Here is an 18,995-nt window from a genome sequence, read left to right as displayed (position 1 = left end):
CTGTCTTTTCCAGTTATTTACTGAATGCCCTGGTGGCCCTTTCTATGCAATTTATGCACTAATCATTTTTGAAAGTTTCCTGTCTTCTCTTGGGTCCGCAGACAAGTTTTATTCTTTGGAGATGGAGATAATTCAGGATTTGCAAACACAAAACTGTCATCTTTCTGGAGCAAATTTGTCAGGAAAAAAGTTCTTAAGAATATGAGTCATTGTTGTGCCAAGTCGCTGAAAACAACCTGGAGGCGTTGTTTTCCAAACGGGTAATTCCGCTTCTGAACCTCGGTGTAAAACCTGTACCTCACTCGGTGCTATGACAAATAGCGCTGCTGAGAACGTTTTGCTGAAACTGCTTTTTCATGCTGTTTTCCCATTAGACTCTGAGGGAGTCTTGTGTATCTCCCGTTAGAACCGTGTCCGGCACATAGTAGGCACCTCATGCTTATTGACTCCTCACAGACAATGGCATACTCGGTGCTTTATAGTAAACCGGAAGTAAGTAAATGGAAGTATTTGCTAGAATTCGTTTCTAAAATACTTTATAAAGTCAACTGTTGATTTGATAAGAGTTGGAACATTCGTGAATTTCATTTCCTCTTATAAAGCTCTAGATGTTGCCTTACAGGGTGGGGGGTGGGGGGCCGACAAAAACATAACCCCCGCGCTGTTTATCCGGAAAAAAGTAAATAAAAGACGGTTCCATTTACACTCAGTTTCAAAAACGGGTCCTCGGCAAAGAACAACAAGATATTTTAGGAAAAAACATTAGTCACTAACAGCTATTGGTCCCGCCCCGTCCCCGCCCCCTCACGCGCCATATGATTGGCTGAAACACACGCGGCCTTGCTATTGGTTCGTTGCCGAGGTGGCGCGGTTTCCGTGGAGACCAAGGCTATGGCAACCGAGAGAAGCCAAACTCCGTAGGCTGCGGTGACTCGTGCGGCAGCGCAGGCCTCAAGCAGAGGCGCATCCGGGAGCGCGGCGGCCGCGGCCATGGCCCTCTACCAGCTGTTCTCGCACCCGACGGAGCGCAGCTACCGCGCGGGGCTCTGCTCCAAGGCCGCCTTGTTCCTGGTGCTGGTCACCGCCCTCACCTACATCCCGCCGCTGCTCGTGGCCTTCCGGAGTCACGGTGAGCCCCGCCCTGCCGAGCCCTCCCGGGAGGCGGCCCCGTCCCCGGCCCGTGGAGTACCCCCGCCGCCCTCTCCTGAGCCTGTCCGGCCAGACGCCCCCATGTGGCGCCCCCAGACCCAGGACTCCCAGACGCCCCCATGTGGCGCCCCCAGACCCAGGACTCCCAGACGCCCCCATGTGGCGCCCCCAGACCCAGGACTCCCAGACGCCCCCATGTGGCGCCCCCAGACCCAGGCCTCCCAGACGCCCCCCCATGTGGCGCCCCCCAGACCAGGCCTCCCAGACGCCCCCATGTGGCGCCCCCAGACCCAGGCCTCCCAGACGCCCCCCATGTGGTGCCCCCAGACCCAGGCCTCCCAGACGCCCCCCATGTGGTGCCCCCAGACCCAGGACTCCCAGACGCCCCCATGTGGTACCCCCAGACCCAGGACTCCCAGACGCCCCCATGTGGCGCCCCCAGACCCAGGACTCCCAGACGCCCCCGTGTGGTACCCCTAGACCCAGGACTCCCAGACGCCCCCCATGTGGCACCCCCAGACCCAGGCCTCCCAGACGCCCCCATGTGGTACCCCCAGACCCAGGACTCCCAGACGCCCCCATGTGGTACCCCCAGACCCAGGACTCCCAGACGCCCCCCATGTGGCGCCCCCCAGACCAGGACTCCCAGACGCCCCCGTGTGGTACCCCCAGACCCAGGACTCCCAGACGCCCCCCATGTGGTGCCCCCAGACCCAGGCCTCCCAGACGCCCCCCATGTGGTGCCCCCAGACCCAGGCCTCCCAGACGCCCCCCATGTGGTGCCCCCAGACCCAGGCCTCCCAGACGCCCCCCATGTGGTGCCCCCAGACCCAGGACTCCCAGACGCCCCCATGTGGTACCCCCAGACCCAGGACTCCCAGACGCCCCCATGTGGCGCCCCCAGACCCAGGACTCCCAGACGCCCCCGTGTGGTACCCCCAGACCCAGGACTCCCAGACGCCCCCCATGTGGCGCCCCCAGACCCAGGCCTCCCAGACGCCCCCCATGTGGTGCCCCCAGACCCAGGCCTCCCAGACGCCCCCATGTGGCGCCCCCAGACCCAGGCCTCCCAGACACCCCCCATGTGGCGCCCCCAGACCCAGGCCTCCCAGACGCCCCCCATGTGGTGCCCCCAGACCCAGGACTCCCAGACGCCCCCATGTGGTACCCCCAGACCCAGGACTCCCAGACGCCCCCCATGTGGCGCCCCCCCAGACCCAGGACTCCCAGACGCCCCCCATGTGGTGCCCCCAGACCCAGGACTCCCAGACGCCCCCCATGTGGTGCCCCCAGACCCAGGCCTCCCAGACGCCCCCCATGTGGTGCCCCCAGACCCAGGACTCCCAGACGCCCCCCATGTGGCGCCCCCAGACCCAGGCCTCCCAGACGCCCCCCATGTGGTGCCCCCAGACCCAGGACTCCCAGACGCCCCCCATGTGGTGCCCCCAGACCCAGGCCTCCCAGACGCCCCCCATGTGGTGCCCCCAGACCCAGGACTCCCATTCGCCCCCATGTGGCGCCCCCAGACCCAGGCCTCCCAGACGCCCCCCATGTGGTGCCCCCAGACCCAGGACTCCCAGACGCCCCCGTGTGGTACCCCCAGACCAGGACTCCCAGACGCCCCCCATGTGGTGCCCCCAGACCCAGGACTCCCAGACGCCCCCCATGTGGCACTCCCCAGACCCAGGACTCCCAGACGCCCCCCATGTGGCGCCCCCAGACCCAGGCCTCCCAGACGCCCCCCCATTTGGTGCTCTCCAAGCCCAGGTCTCTCAAATGCCTCCCATGTGGTACCCCCAGACCCAGGACTCCCAGACGCCCCCATGTGGCGCCCCCAGACCCAGGCCTCCCAGACGCCCCCCCATTTGGTGCTCTCCAAGCCCAGGTCTCTCAAATGCCTCCCATGTGGTGGTCCCTCCCGACCGGGTCGCCCAGACACCCACCCTCCCATTCTGGCGCTCCAAACCCCACCCACACCGCTCTCTACCCCATAATTGGGGGATACCTCAGTGCCCGGAACCTTAGCATGCATCCCCAGACCTTGTCCTCCTAACGGGACCACCCACAGCCTTTTGGCTCCCCTCCGGCCCGATCTCCTTGCAAAATGACACATTTATTCTAACTTCAGAGATGGGACACTCCTAAAGGAAGCACAGGGTTTATTTACATTCTGAACTCCTTGAGGAGAAGGATTCCATGTTTTATCTTTGTATTCTCCATCACAGAGAGCAGTGGCAGGCACATAGTAGGTGCTTTGTAAAAAAATGTTTACTGACTGGGCTACCAGCTTTATACACCAAACCCATTTGACAGAAATATCTAGTCCTCCAAAATTAAAAACACACATGCAAGAGACTTCTTTTATGCATAAGAACTTCTTTTATGCAGTCTGTACCATTTACCCAAGAATCTGATTTCTGTCCTTACCCAACTTCCCATTTTCCAGAATTTTATACACACACACACACACACACACACACAGAGGATGTATATCAGTCAATAAACGTTAAAGTCAAGCATTATTAAGTCCCTACTATGTGCCAGGCACTGCTAAATTCTAGGAATATAAAAAGGGATAAAAGACAGCCCATGTCCTCAGAGTTATGAACAAACGTGCAAATATATGGATATATCTTTACTTTGGACTAATTTTCACACATGTTATATGTATGGGTTGCACTCACATGCATGCATAAGCACCTATGTCACATGTGTGTATACATTCATGTGCATCCTTCAATATATTATAAATATGTTTTCTACACATATATAAAGAATATTTACAATTATGGGTATTTTGTTGTAATATACTATATAACATAATTATATTGTAATTTAATATATTATAATATAATAATATGTTTTGTGTCATATACAACATAATGTGTTACATACAGTATGTACACTTATATGTATAGAGAGCATGGTTATAGTTTTATTTGTATGTGTGTGTATATGTATATATGTGTAGTGTGTGTACCAAGAGCACATTTACAATTAGAAAGTGAGAAAGAAAAAGCATATTAATACAATCAGACAGACATATTACATTCCAGACTGAGACTCCTTTATGGACAAGCAATAAACATTTGTTAAAAGCCCACTAGGTACCAGGTACTCCCTCCATGCAGGACCCCTTGCATTCTTTTCTTTATCTCTCCATCCTTGAGATGCTTGTGCTAATTCTGAATTCCCAATGGATTTGGAAACTGCCCTTCTCATCTTCCAATTCTGGGTCCCCAAGCAAGGACCACCTCCCTTACTCTTGGCCTTCCCTCACTGCCCATTTCTTCTCTCAGTTCCTATTCTCAGTGGTGTCCCTTCACATCTCCCCGTGTCTTGTGCCTCTTTCTTTGGCACGATGGCTTCCTTGGTCGCCTCTATTTGCTTCTTGGTGTTAAAGCAGGCCTTGGGCTCGGAACTTCCTTCTCTGAGACTTGGTTCTGACTTCTGTACTCTGTCTAGGTTTTTGGTTGAAGCGCAGTACCTATGAAGAGCAACCAACTGTCCACTTCCAACATGAGGTGCTGCTTGTGGCGTTCTTGAGCTCCTTGTCTGGAGAATACCTAACCTGGAGCACATTTCCCACTTTTAATCACCTGCATGGAGATAATGTTCGGGTGTCAATGATGATGGTAGGTGGCTTCTATACTCTTCCTAAAGCAGAATTTGTTATTGACATTTTGTTTTGACATATTGATCATTTCCCAGTAAATAACTTCTCATAATAATATCTTCCCATGAAAAGAAAATCAGTTAAGCAAACCATCTAATTTCATAATTGCCAAAAAATGTGATTTTCCCACTCTTATAGTTTACCATTTCTTGACACAAAGGAAGGATATTTCAGCTCTCTTTTCCCCACAAAAGTCCATTGGACTTGACCTGAATTCTTTCACCTTTTAGTGTTGACTTCATTCACTTAATGTATTTAGGTGACAGTCATTTAATCAACTCAGGCATTCACTGTATGCCAGAAACTGTGCTAGGCACAGGGAATCGTACATGAAATAATCCCAACTCTCATGGAGCTTATATTTTAGCGGGGGCTACAATAAAGACATATATAAATATAAGGACTTGACATGGGCAAGTCCTGAGTATGAGTATGAGACAGGTGGGAGAAAAAACATAGTTTGAGAGGTAGGGAATGTGTGTAGTTGAGAAATGTAGAAAATGGTGTTTGTGTTGAGTGTTGAAGAAAGAGAGATTTTGTGAGATGGAACTGAGTTTAGAGTATCTTTGAGGCATGAAGAGCAACCATTGAATTGCTGGGAACACAAATACCTACATAAGTATATGTAGAATTAGTATGAAAAGAATAAATACCATTAAATACGAAATATTTGGGAAAGGGTACTAGGAATTGAGGCAATCAAGAAAAGCTTCCTAGATAACCGGTATCAGGTGGTTTTGAGAATTATTGCTTTATGATCATCTTTAAGATAGTGTAATGCTCCAGATATTCATAACTTGTTTTATTATGTCTCTTAAAATTCTTGACTTTTTGTTCCTGTATATAAATTCTGCTTTATATTCTATTAAATTTGACTTTGGAGAGCATCTTGTTGCACTTTGATTTAGCTTTGGGATAGAGGCTATCGTTTCAATGGTTTAGGAAATTCCCTGGTAAGGATATACCTATTGTATGGTCAAGCCAAACACATCAACACATTGACCATTTCTGAAAATGTATGTTTCATTCTGTACCTCTGGTCCTTGCCTCTATCAAAATCATGGGTAGTAAAACAGTTGACACTAATATAGTACTTTAAGGTTTGGTGGAGTGTTTTACATATGGTCACACATTTGGTTCTCACACCAACTCTATGAGATGGTGCTTTTATCCCTCTCTTGCAGATGTGGAAACCTGGATCCAAGAACATTAAGTTCACATGGATTTCAATCCTGGTCCTCTAGATCTCAACAGTCTCCATTAGCTTCTTTGTTGATTCTCTAAGGTTTCCTAGTAACCAACCAGTTATCTGCAAAAAAGAATAATTTTTTTTCCCTCAAACCCTCCCCCCCCTTTTTTGGCTAATGTTTAGTCACATAATTTATTTATTCTGTCATATTGCTATAGTGTACATTTCTAGTACATTGTCCAATCATAATGGAGACTGAGAGAATCCTTGCTAATTTAATACTAATATTATTTGGGAATATTCTAGTCTTTCTACAGTACAGGTAAAAATACTAGCCCTTTGTTTGAGATAAATACTGATGTGGCTGATGTAGGCACCAGAATATGTGCTTTAGGAGAAGCCAAATATTAGGCTTCAACCCTGTGAGGAATTCACATTGACTATTCTCTTTGGCAAAAGGTAGATTTATTTAGGAGAAAAGGTTACAGATAAAAGTTACAGTAGACACCAGGAATGCTAAATATAAAATAGAGTTGGGAGACCATAGAAAAAGGTTTTATGGAAAGGGCAAGGTCCCTGTAGAACTTGATCTGGAGAAAGAAAATACCCCATGAGGTTGAGGCATGCCCTTAGCTGGCAGGCTAGATCTTTTTTTTTTTTTTTTTTTTTAATAGTTTTTACTTACCGGATATTTGCATGGATAATTTTACAACATTGACAATTGCCAATCCTTTTGTTCCAAATTTTCCCCTCCTTCCCCCCACCCAGATGGCAGGTTGACCAATACATGTTAAATATGTTAAAGTATAAGTTAAATACAATATATGTATACATGTCCAAACAGTTGTTTTGCTGTACAAAAAGAATCGGACTTTAAATAGTGTACAATTAGCCTGTGAAGGAAATAAAAAATGCAGGCAGAAAAAAATAGAGGGATTGGGAATTCTATGTAGTGGTTCATAGTCATCTCCCAGAGTTCTTTCACTGGGTGTAGCTGGTTCAGTTCATTACTGCTCTGTTGGAACTGATTTGGTTCATCTCATTGTTGGAGAGAGCCTCGTCCATCAGAGTTGATCATCATATAGTATTGTTGTTGAAGTGTATAATGATCTCTTGGTCCTGCTCGTTTCATTCCACAGCTGTTCATGTAAGTCCCTCCAGGCCTTTCTTGGCAGGTTAAATCTTGAAAAGGATTTAGATCCTAAAAAAGTTAGTTAGCTGTAAGGAGGAGAAGGAGGATTGAGAAGCATAGTGGAGTTAGGAGAGACACCATGTGGCATAGGGTAGGGGTAAGGGGAAAGACACTGTGAGGCATAGTGCTGTGATGGACTGACCCAAGAAAGGGCATTGAAAATGCCTGTAAGTAGGTGGGACCACAGAACTGAATTTATAATCCATCAAAGCCTTCCTGCAAATAACAAAAACAATACGTATATAATTGATGTATTTTAAAGATGTATTTTGTATCAATAATTTTTGTCAGTACTTCAGTTTCTCTCTGCTCACCATACTCACCATTCAGGACCTCATCAAATACAATTTTTTTTGGTGTATTTTTGATAACAAAATACATCTTTAAAATACATCAATTATATAATTGTATTGTTTTTGTTATTTGTGTGATTAATTATATCATTTGTGACCTAGCCCTGAGTGTCCCTAATATTAATCTAGCTTGATCATAATGAATAAATTTTTATATACTACTATACAGAAATTTATATGTATATATATATATTTTTAATATTTTCATATCAATATTAATGATATTAATCAGTATCCTTTTTCTTCACTGGTTTATCCCTCTCTGGTTTAGCCATCAGAACCATACTTCCAAATAAAAGTTTCAAAGAAGTTTCTTTCTTCATTTTGGAGAACAATATATGTAGCAAAGACTTAAATGTTTGATGGGACTCATTTATGAATAGATTTGGTTTCTACTGTTGGAATTTTTTCTTTTGGAAATTTATTTATTGCCTCTTTAATTTTTCTTTGCGATATGTATTTGTCTATCCCCTATTTTATTAAATATTTTCTGTTTTGTAGATATTGAATTATTTCACTTAAATTTTCTCCTAGAATTTTTGTATCATGGTTTTTTTTCACAACTATTGGAATATGGAACTGGTAGAACTTATAGACTAAAAAGGAATGAGTGATGAACAAAAGAAATCTACTGGAGACTAGTGTTGAAGAGGTCTTGGTTTATTAGGGGAGATTAGCAAAGAAAGGCGGAAGTCTTGATAAGATTATTGCCTGAGGCCAACAGGGTAAGGCTCTACTGGGAATCAGCTCAACCTTACAGGCCCACCCCTTGTAGAGGTATTGGGTAACCTCCCCTTATGTATCCAAAAGAAAGCCAATTTATGATGTCAAACCCCTAAGGTTAAATTTCCCTATAAATCTGCCAGTGGCCCCCCCTTCTTTGCTTAATCCCTTTTGCATTTTGCCCAGGACAGTGTTCTGCCTCCTGGTGGCTTTCTTCTCAGCCCTCCCCCATGCTTTATGCTATATTATAGTTAACTCACTTTATTAAGGAGCTCAACTCCTCTATGCAGTTAGCTTGCCAGTTAATAACATACTTCCACCTCATGTAGTATTTCCTTTCTCCTGCTTGATTGTGAGTTCCACTAAGGAAGTTGTCTTTTCCATTGTTAGTTGTTAAAACTCCTTTCCTTGCTAACTATATGCTCTCCCAAATCAATTCCATATTTACCATTCCTTGTGTCTATTATATCTCTTCACTTTGTCTGCAACTGCAACCTCTTCTAGTAAATAAACTAACCTTTGTCAAAGAGAAGGGCCATTATGAATTCTTCACATAACCAAACCCCAACATTTGGTACCTACATCAGCTTCCTCATTTGGTGCCAATTGCTCTCCTGAGTCTCATCGTTTGGTGTTAGACCTCAGTCAGTAGGAGGCAGTGTGGGAAAGTGAAAAGAGCAGGGATTTGGAGTTAAAGAATCTATGATGAGTGAGGGAGGAATATATAAATGCAGACAAAGATGAAGATGAGTGGAAGACATTTAGTTCTTTATAATTTAAAAATGAATTTTGACATTGCTGTTTCAAAACATAAATAGAAGTGTAGAAGACCAAAATTAATCTTAATCTACTTCTCACTTATAATTAATTTTGGTCTTACTAGTAATTATTCATCTCCATATTGAATAAATCATTTGGTTTGGGAAAACACAGATTTATAGCTCTGAAAGACAGAGGAGGGGATGGAGCAGGATCTAGGAAGTAACAAGAAAGTGTTTTGAGATGCTGAAACTATCCCAAAGATAAATCTGGGAAACTTAGATTTCCTATGGTGGTTGAAATACTAACAATGAAAAAGCCAAATGAGTTGTAGCTTCTCATCCATCATTCTCTGTAATGTGGGAATTTCCCAGAAGGTTATTGTAACTGTTTTTAAAAATGCTAAGTAAACAGTCTCAGAAACTGACTGACCTGATTATGCTTAATAAAGGAGAGTAAAGGAATCACTTTGATTTGAACCAATTAGAACTGAAGCTTTTGTCAATTTTCCATTCTCTGGTGTGAAACTTTTTTTTTTTTTTTTTTAAATAATAATAGTGTTAAATTAGAGAGACAATGAACATCCCAGGTAAAGGTTTGAGTCCAGCTTAGTGTTTGGTTATTCATAGGAGGAGTTACATTTATACAGCACATAGAAATAGCATGATTATCGATTTATTTGATGCTTGTCTGCTAGTGATGTAAGCTGTACTCTATACAAATCAAATCTCTGTCTGCAAAGGCCTTAGAACATAACTTACACATCTTTAAACATTCCCTTTTTGGTAGCACTGACATCTCTCTGGGGACCACTTCAGAAATCTAGCTATATATCATTTTTATATATCAGTATATATCTCTTTTTAAAGATCTTTTGACCTTTGCTAGTTCTTGGTACCTAGAAGGTAGCATATCAGTGGATTTCAGTGAATGGTGTGGCCAATAGACATTATCTATTTTTTTTTTTTAATATTTTGTTATAGGGAAAAATACAATTTTATTCTGTTTTCTTATGGGATACTGCTGGATAGAGGGGGTGACTAGAGGAGCAAAAGTAGAATTTGGACATATTTGTGTACATATATTTGTGATTTCTCTTAAATGAATTGTAATGTCTTCCAGGCCAGAGAAGAAGACAAGAACCAAGACGGGAAAATGGACATGCTACATTTCAGATTAGAGCTTCCTCTGAAGCCTACTGAACATGTCCTGGGAGTCCAGCTTATTTTGACGTTTTCTTACCAGCTGACTGTAAGTGACTTTGTTGTGATGCCTTTGCTTTGGGAGGCAGGAAGGAAGGGGAGAAGGAAGGCCTTAGGGAACCCCATTTCTGCTGCATTTCCCACTTTATCCACACCCTCTATAGAGTAGAGAAAAAGAATGTCTGTGGGACATAGGGTCTGAGGGACCGGGACACCTCTCTGGCTCCTTGTTCGAAGGTTCTAAAATGTTCTGAGCCTATTTTCTGGCTTAGTGTGGGCTTTGATAGCTTGAATGTGTCCCATTTGGTTCTATAGATCATCTGAGCTCAGAGTCCTGAGTTCAGAACATTCACTGGTCAAGGCCCTGAAGATTTGGCCCCAGTTTAGTTGTCTCTTGTAAATCATTCTTTCAGAGGATGTCAAGATTTGTGATGCAGAGCATGGCCTTTGTCCAGTCATCCTTCCCTGTCCCAGGTGCCCAACTGCATGTGAATGGAGACCTGAAGCTGCAACAGAAGCAGCCTTTGAAATATCGTGGGGTAGATACCAGATATAATGTAAGCTGTTTCTCTTTCTTTTTGAGTTTCACTGCCTTTGTAGTTACTGTTTATAAATTGCTTTAAAGAGGGAGAAAATGAATGTTGCAAATATTGTCCTTTCAGTGACATGAAGCAGTCTAGAATTCTCCCCAACAATTGCTTTACACAGTATGACTAGACAAGGCGGTAGTGGAGTGGGACACCTATGCATTTACTAAAAAGCTATAAACAGGTAACCAGAATGAGATCTACCTTTTAGAAACCCAGATTAAATTAGGGAAGACAGTGCTTAGTGGATATTTTTAAAACGAAGCATTCTGTGATAATGTTAAAGAGAAATTCCAGCCAGTGATAGTCAAGAATCTGTCTAGGCACCTCAGGCCTATCAGCGTGACCCTGGACATGGAGAAATGAGGTTGTTGTGAGCACAACCAGAATAGGAGTAAAGAGCATAAAATCACTATTTTAAAAAGCTCACTTGGTACAGATTCTTATGTCAGCAGGACACCTGTACCTTGAAACAACAGGGAAGCAGGCGGACCCTTTGCCCTTTGATGTTATATGCCTGTGGAAGACAGTGTAATGCCATGGGTAGGGCTCTGGCCTGGGAATCGAAAGACCAGCATTCTAGTCTTGTTCTGCCCTCGACTGATTGTGTAACCTTGGACAAGGGATAGCTGCCATCTGGGCTCCAGGTGTTTGTTTTTTTTTTTTTTTTTTCATTTACTTTTAATAGAATTGAATTTTCCAGTTTGAAAATACAACAAAGCAAATACCCCGAAGGGTATTCTAAGCAATAAACTCTCTTGGTTGCCTCAGTTTCCTTCCCTCCACCCTTTGTATATTTATGGGGGCTACAAAGTATTTGGCTATGAGATGTTATAGATAGGGGGGGTGGGGTGGGGGAGCTCAGCCTGGAAACAGGTGAGATGGGGAGCCCTCCCACAGGGAGAGAGAAACCTTGCAGGGCTGTTCCAGGCCCAGCTACCAGCCCTGTGGACTTCACATTCTTAATCTTTAAAATGGCATTTTTGTTTGCTCAAAAATTCTGTGTTTAATTATCAGTGAGTTTTGATCTTTTCATTTTAAAAGTGATATGAAGAAATTGGGAAGCATTCAAAGAAGATCCAGAAATATGATCAAGAACCTGGGAAATAAATTCATTAGGGAAAGTAAAGGGATTGATTTTGTTTAGAGAGGCATTGCAGGAAGTAAGGCAGACCATCAGAAACCATGAGCTTCTACCCTACCACATGGAGCTAGCTTGGGCAAGTTGACCTCTCTGGGCTTCAATTTCTCTATCTGCAAAAGGAGGGAATTTGACCCCATGCAGCTAAAAATCTGTGACCCCATGAGAGGCAAGCTAATCATTTTTTTTCTTGTCTCAGCAAAGGAGAGACTGAAAGGAAAGGGATTTAAATGGTAGCAAGAGTTCACTTCAACATAAGGAAAAACTTCTTGATGATCAGTGTAATTCAGCTGTCCAACAGGCCATGAGGGCAGTTGGGGAATCTCCATCACTGGAGACCTTCCAAAGGAGGGTGTGTGACCATGGATTCAGAAAGAGCATTTGGTCATGTGATACCTAGTCCCTTCAGTTCAAGGGCTCCATATTTCTTTCAGAACCAAAAAATCCTCAAAGCTGAGGAGTTTTGCTATCTAGATAGATTTTATTTTTAGTATGTGCAATAAGAAGGACGAGGAAAAAAGTCCTCTGCCCACCACAAATGGCAAGCCCTGTACTGGACATTGTTGTTTCACACTGACAGGGTCACTCTCGATCATTCACAGCCTAAAGAGGGAGAAGGGAAAGGGGAAGAAGATTGGGGATGAAGACTGGTGCTCACATTTACATCACCTGTTGTATCACAGGTGTCTGTGATCAATGGGACGAGCATTTTTGCAAGTGACTATAACTTGAAGAGTATTGCTGCTGCATACTATGAAAGGAATGGTGAGTCATGAGTCTCATTCCAGGGTTTTGGTAAGGGGTGGCACCCTTCAGAGAGGGTCCTTACAGCTCAAGAAGAAAAAGGCAGTGAGGATTCTGGGAGTGGCCACTTCAGGGCAGCTGGAGAGGGCTGGCCCAGAGGCTGCGAATGGGTCCTGGTTATCCTTTCCCTTTCTCTTCTTCCTAGTCTGAACTCAAAGCTGTCACCACAGCTCCAAGATTAAAGCCTTGCTTGGGTTAATGATAATAATTCCCTGTATTTATTTGATTCCTAAGGATTTTTATTCATTTACCAAGAACTTATTTGACACCTGCTATGTTTGAAGCACTGCATTACCTATAGATGATGACTGAAAATGAATAAGAGGTGTTCCCTGCTCAACAGGACTTTAATCTGTCAGTTAATTTGTATTTATTACTGTGCTGAGCTCTAGAGATACAAAGAAAGGCAAAACAAGCAAAAAACATTCCGTCCTGCCCTCAACGTACTTAACATTGTAGTCGAGGCAACATGTAAATAACTGTGTATATGAAAATATAAACACACATAAAGAGTTATATTTATATACATAGTTATATATCTATGTGGATACACATATATCTGCCTGTGCATACATACTTACACACATATACACATATAGTGTAAACAGAGAAAATGAAATTTAATCCGAAAAGTAGAGGAGATTTGAGCTGAGCCTTAAACAAAGCTAGGGAAATGGAGGCCCAGGTCAAGAGGAAGAGCACTGCAGCAGGAGGAGTAGCCTGTGCAAATGCTCATTATGGGGAGATGAAGGCTAAGATATTAAAAGCAGCAGCAGGCCAGTGGAGCTGAACTATAGTGTACATGGAGAGGAGTGAAGGATGAAACAATGAGAAAGTCAGGAAAGGGTTGGCTTGTGAAGGACTGGAGGCAAAAGGTCCCATAAAGTTACCTTCACAACGCCATATGCAACTTATAAGAGTGCCTTTCTTTGTATTCCCAGTAGTTTGTACACATAGTAAGTGCTTAATAAATGTTGCTTGACTTACTGACTGACAGGAGTTCAAAAGATGGACAGAGCATTTTAGGAGTTAATTACAAAAGGCAGAAGGAATTGGTGAGTTTTCTCTTGAAGAATGGATAAGATTTCCATAGGAAAAAGTGAAAGGATTTTGGCTATAAGCACAGGGAATGGCAGGCAGAAGGAAAGTCAGGGGCTGTACTTAGGGCAAGGTGGATAATCTAATTTGAGAGGGATAGTATATAGGAGGGAATTGTACACAATACAGGCCAATAAAGGCTGGAAGGGTTAGCTGCAGCCTGCTCACAAAGAGCTTTGGATCCCGGGGTATAGAATCTGACCTATTAGGCAATGAGGAAGAATTTTTAGTAGGGGTATGTGCTATATGCTAAATTGTTTATGAGGAAGATTAACATGGTAGTACTTTTCATATAGTAGGCACTTAATCAATTGTATTGAATGAAATTGTGAGAGAGATTGGGGGCTATTGAAGTAATCTTAAGTCAGGTAATGAGATCCTGAACTAGGGTGATATCGACAGGAAGGGAAAAGAGGGGCTGACTATGAAATATTTTATAAAGATAGAATGAACAGGATTTAAGGGTTGCTTGGATCCAAGGGAAAGGGAGGAAATAGCAGATAAAGATGGAGAGATCAGGCAAGCACAAGTAACTAGAAGAGATTAGGAGTGCCATTAATAGAGGGAGGAAATTGAGGAGCCGAAAATTTGGAGCTGAAGAGTAGGAATAAAAAATAAAGTTTGGTTTTATAAGTACAGTTAACATGTTCCTGGAAATTTTATATAAAATAAAGGAAGGGAATAAAATCTACTTTTTGTATTTCACAAATGGATAAAAGGAACATAAATACTCATTCGGGATCTTCTAACATTAATAGTACAAATAGAATGATGTAAAATTTCTCCACTATGGCAGGATATCAAGATTTTTGTTAGAGAGGATGGGATTGTGGGACCATTCCTTTTTGTTTAGCTCAGCATATGGAGCCTTACTGAAGGGCTGATGTTTTTTCCAGTGGTGTTTCTACTGTTACCATAGCTTCCAGACACAGCAAGCACCATACACAGACATGTAGTGAATCCTCTATGAGAACGGATTTGAGCTTTTGGTGGGGGGATATTCCATTTTAAAGAATGTCTTTTCTTGGTTTCATTGCAGTAACTACAATCTTGACTGATTCCAACCCGATTTGGCTGGTGGGAAGAGCTGCAGAAGCACCATTTATAATTAATGTTATCATTCGATATCCCATGGAGGTCATTTCATATCCTTTGATAATTACCAAATAAGATAGCAGAGGTTAGCACTGGCCTGGACTTACTATTTTGATAATAAGTGAAAGGAAAAAAATAAGTTATGCTAAGTGGAGGCAGATGCTCAAAATGATGGAGTCCTGTTGAGCTGCATGCTTTACAGTCCCACTAAAATAACTTGGTTTCTACCAACTTTTCCCTAAGGGGGGGAAACACCTCAATTTCCTTTCCCCCCCAACAGCTTTTTCAGGCCAGAATCATCCATGTTTATATCTTGACCTTCCCTGCCTTACCCCTTTTAATAAGGATATTTGAAACATTTTGGCTATTTCCTGTTGGAACAAAGCCTTAGGGCTCTGTTATTGATGCATGGTTCCTTAACAGTTGGTACCTATTATCCAGGTTTCTGGGAGACAATCAAGTTTGCCTGGATTCAGTATGTCAGTATTCTGCTAGTCTTTGTTTGGATATTTGAAAGAATCAAGATCTTTGTGTTTCAGAATCAAGTGGTTACCACAGTCCCTATAATGACCCAAGAGGAAAGTTATAAAGAGCACTTGTCTTAAGAAGCAACTCCTCTAAAAATGACAGCCACATCGATCTCACTGTGAGCTTCAGAAAACTGCATTATCACTCTTTGGAAAAAGAGACTGCCACCATTTTGTAGTAGTCACAAATACGAGGAAGAGCTGACAACAGACCATTTTGACATCTTGGAAAGTGTTCCATTTTTTGATGACTGAAGGTCACATATTATGCATTTTTCCCTATTGAAAATCCTTTATCACTGTAGGACTATCTTATGATAGACATGCAAATTCTTGACACTCATTTTTTCATATGCATTTGCCATTTAGATTTTTAACTAGAAATAGATGCCTGTATGTAAGAGATTTGGGGACAGGAATGGTACCTACCTATCCTTGGTTCACCGAGGAACTAAATGCCTTTAATGACCTCACTTTTATTCACATCATCTTCTGCCCATTATTTTGTTTCTCTCTGAATTTTGGAATTGAAGACAAAATACTTCCACAAGATGTTGCTGTAGAGACTAGTATTGTAATGGCTGCTTTTTTTCTTTCCAGTTGATACCTCACAGCATGAACATTGATTTGACCACCACCCATCTTTGGCCTCCCGTGATCGGGGTCTGATCTCAGATCAGTTTAATGAAACAGTTAAGTTTCTTTTCAGCACAAAGTATCCGGTACAAAGATAAGGTTCAACAAGGGCCTTGCTTTCAAGGAACTTGATCTAATGGGAAAAAGACAAGTATTCCAATAACTGTGATTCAAGGGAGAATATGGTAAGTGCCCAGGAGAAGCCCAGGCAGAGTGCTGTGGGAATTTGGAGGGTGTGAGATCTCAGATGGGTATTGAGAGCAGAGGCATAGGGACAGAAGAGGGAAGAAGAAAAAACCAGCAGCAGAAGGGGATGGAAAGAACCCCAGATGGGAGTCAAACACCTAGACTCAATTACTTCTACCGGTGTGATCTTAGGCAAATAACTTAATATCTGTGTGCCTCATTTTGCTCAGCTGTATAAGTGTTTGTGGGGAAAAGGTTAGGCAGATGATCTCTAAGATACCTTTCCGTTGTAAATTCACAACCCTGTGCACTTCAGTGAAGGAGAAGCTTTGACCAAGGGCAGGTGCTCTCTGGAACATAGATCCTGCTTCTCTATGAGAAGGTAAGACAGAAGAGTCATTGTTGTCAGCTCTGGTTCCCCATTGCCCAAGGACAAGAGAAAAAATGAACCTCCCTTCAACATGTTGGCATGGAAACAGACAAGGAGAGAGCCTGGCTTATTGGATTGCCTGCTGCCCATTCATCCTGAGAACAGACAAACACTTTAAAGGGTAAAGGAATTTACTTTATGGCACTGAAGAGACATCCACCGACCAAGTGACGATGTCCTCCCCTCTCAATTATTACCCCCACTGTTACCTGAAGCTCCTGCTTTGATGTACCAACTGTTCAACACTTGTCACTTTATTGGGAAGATTGATGGGTTCTCATTTCAGAAGCCGATCTTTTCAGGAGTCTGACCTGGCCAAGATGGGAGTCCGGGAAAACAAAGCTGTTTCAATTTATTCAAGCACAGAAATGTCTGAACAACTTTATGAATGTTGGGAACTGTTTCTTTTCTTCTTTTAACATCCAGGAATGTGAAAATGCCAGAATAGACTTTCTTTAAATTTAACCTAAAAATAACTTCTGGGATTCAAACCAACTAAGAAAAAAGGTAGCAAGACATTGGGAGAGGGGAGAGAGGAAGGGACCTGTTTAAGTGATGAATTATGAACTTTGCTTAAAATTGTTAATTAGATTTAATGCAAAATTTGTATGGTTTATAAAGAACTATGTAAATATTCCTTGGTTTTGTATCTTTATGATTAAAATGTTCAAAATATATATGTCAAGAATTGTGGAATTTTTTTCTTTCCCTCCAGTAAACCCTTCTCTGCAATCTTACTTAAATTTTGTGTTAAGCTTCCTTTGTTAAGGCATTGCTCACAGCCATGGAGTTTATTCATTGGCGCTGTAGCAAAAGCAGTGAGGTACAACCAAACAAACGGGAGTTTTTAGCTAAATTCACTTGATGGCATGTTCTAGTCACAGCCTGGAAAATTACAACTTTGTTTTGGAAGCATTTGATTATTTAAAGGAAGGAACAACTCTGCTTCTGAAACATGGTAGATTTGAGTTAAGAGGAAAAAAAGTGAAATCGACTTCAAAGACTGTTTCCACAGGCAAAGCCAACATTTAAGGCAGTTGCTTGGTAATTTAAGAAAAATTAGATCACCCAATCTGATTTTGTTTAAAATACCTCCCAAATTTAGGGGCATCGTGTTTGATCTAATTCACCTGAGTAATTGTCTTATTAAGAAAGCATTTATTAAGCACTTTCTGGTTACAAGGTATTTTATATACATTATTCACAATAGCCTTTGTGAAATATGAAGGCCTCCATCTTCAGGCTAAGGAAAGTGATTTGTTCCTAGTCATAGTCTAATAATTAGAGACTCCAGTGTCTGCATCTGTCGCCTTAGCACTAATTATATCATGCTGCTCTAAACTCCAGCTATGGAAGAGTAGCATTCTGAGAGGAAATGACTTCTTAAAAGAAATTTAAATTATCCATCTTATGGAAATAGTAGGGGCCTGCCCTTTAATTCACAGGAAAAGGAGTTTCCTTTATTCAAACAAAAACAAGTTTGTAGCTGGCATCTTGTTTGCACTAAAGGTTGTGCTAAGAAATATGAGATGAGTGTAAGACACAGTTCTTGACACTCTTAGAGCATGTGCTAGAGTGGGTGGTTAATGATCTGAGCTGATGGTTCAACAGTCCAAGAACTGACCCCTTCATTGGGAGCCAAAGTGACTAGATGCTAAGTAGTTCCCTCCCCTTCCTTCCATGATTGGTCTTATTCTTCCAGGAGATATCTTCTGGGGATCAATTATGTTAGGTTTGCTGTTTTGTTCTTTCCCCCCTTGAGAAATGAGGGAATAGGCCTGGGATAGGGCAAGGGGTGGGCAGGGAATCAAAAACAAGATTTTTTTTTTTCTGCTTGAGCCACTTGTTTAGTTTTGAAGGCTGGATCTGAATTTGGAAGGCAGCTCCTCTTCCAGGTCACCTTGGCTTAGAACTTTAGAGTGACTGCTCCTGAGTTTCTATTTCATTCACAAGGGCCTTTTTGTACTCTCCAGCTGTCTTTATAATCTTTCCACAGCTCTCCCCTTCCCTGCTTTGTCTGAGGTGTGTTGGGGTGAGTGTGCCCCCCCATACTCCCCATACTCCCATTGGGGAGCACGTTCATCCCAACACACCTGGTTCCCTAGGAAAATAGTAATAGAGAAGGACACATTTCACATAGTAGGCACTCAGTAAATTTGCTGAATGAATGGACAAGTGCCTGGACCTGGGAGGTAAACGCCCTAATGAACGCTGTTAAACCTGGATTCAATTATTAGCCATGCTGTCA

The 18,995-nt window shown here is 42.8% G+C and overlaps 1 protein-coding gene across 2 annotated transcripts; it reads left to right on the top strand.

Moving 5' to 3' along the window:
* Positions 1-879: 879 nt before the first annotated feature.
* On the top strand, positions 880-17,424 carry TMEM231 (transmembrane protein 231). 2 transcript variants are annotated; one of them, XM_074286023.1, is made up of 7 exons: positions 880-1,129; positions 4,615-4,784; positions 10,164-10,292; positions 10,657-10,800; positions 12,655-12,736; positions 14,913-15,010; positions 15,392-17,424. In XM_074286023.1, the coding sequence occupies exons 1-7, from the start codon at positions 991-993 to the stop codon at positions 15,461-15,463; spliced, it is 834 nt and encodes a 277-aa protein (XP_074142124.1). In that variant the 5' UTR covers positions 880-990; the 3' UTR covers positions 15,464-17,424. The 2 variants fall into 2 exon arrangements, with proteins under 2 accessions (XP_074142124.1, XP_074142123.1); XM_074286022.1 differs by having other exon boundaries at positions 882-1,129; positions 14,913-15,018; positions 15,399-17,424.
* The last annotated feature ends 1,571 nt before the right edge of the window (positions 17,425-18,995 follow it).

The sequence above is a fragment of the Sminthopsis crassicaudata genome, chromosome 2 (genome assembly GCF_048593235.1).
Source record: "Sminthopsis crassicaudata isolate SCR6 chromosome 2, ASM4859323v1, whole genome shotgun sequence".
Classification (NCBI taxonomy): Eukaryota; Metazoa; Chordata; class Mammalia; order Dasyuromorphia; family Dasyuridae; genus Sminthopsis; species Sminthopsis crassicaudata.
The sequence above is the reverse complement of the archived record's forward strand: the minus strand, read 5'-3'. Positions and strand labels throughout refer to the sequence as shown.

Coding starts and splice junctions, on each gene's coding strand:
- TMEM231 (XM_074286022.1), top strand. CDS start 991: ATGGCCCTCTACCAGCTGTTCTCGCACCCGACGGAGCGCAGCTACCGC. Junction 4,785..10,163: donor TTCGGGTGTCAATGATGATG/GTAGGTGGCTTC, acceptor AATGTCTTCCAG/GCCAGAGAAGAAGACAAGAA. Junction 10,293..10,656: donor CGTTTTCTTACCAGCTGACT/GTAAGTGACTTT, acceptor TCATTCTTTCAG/AGGATGTCAAGATTTGTGAT.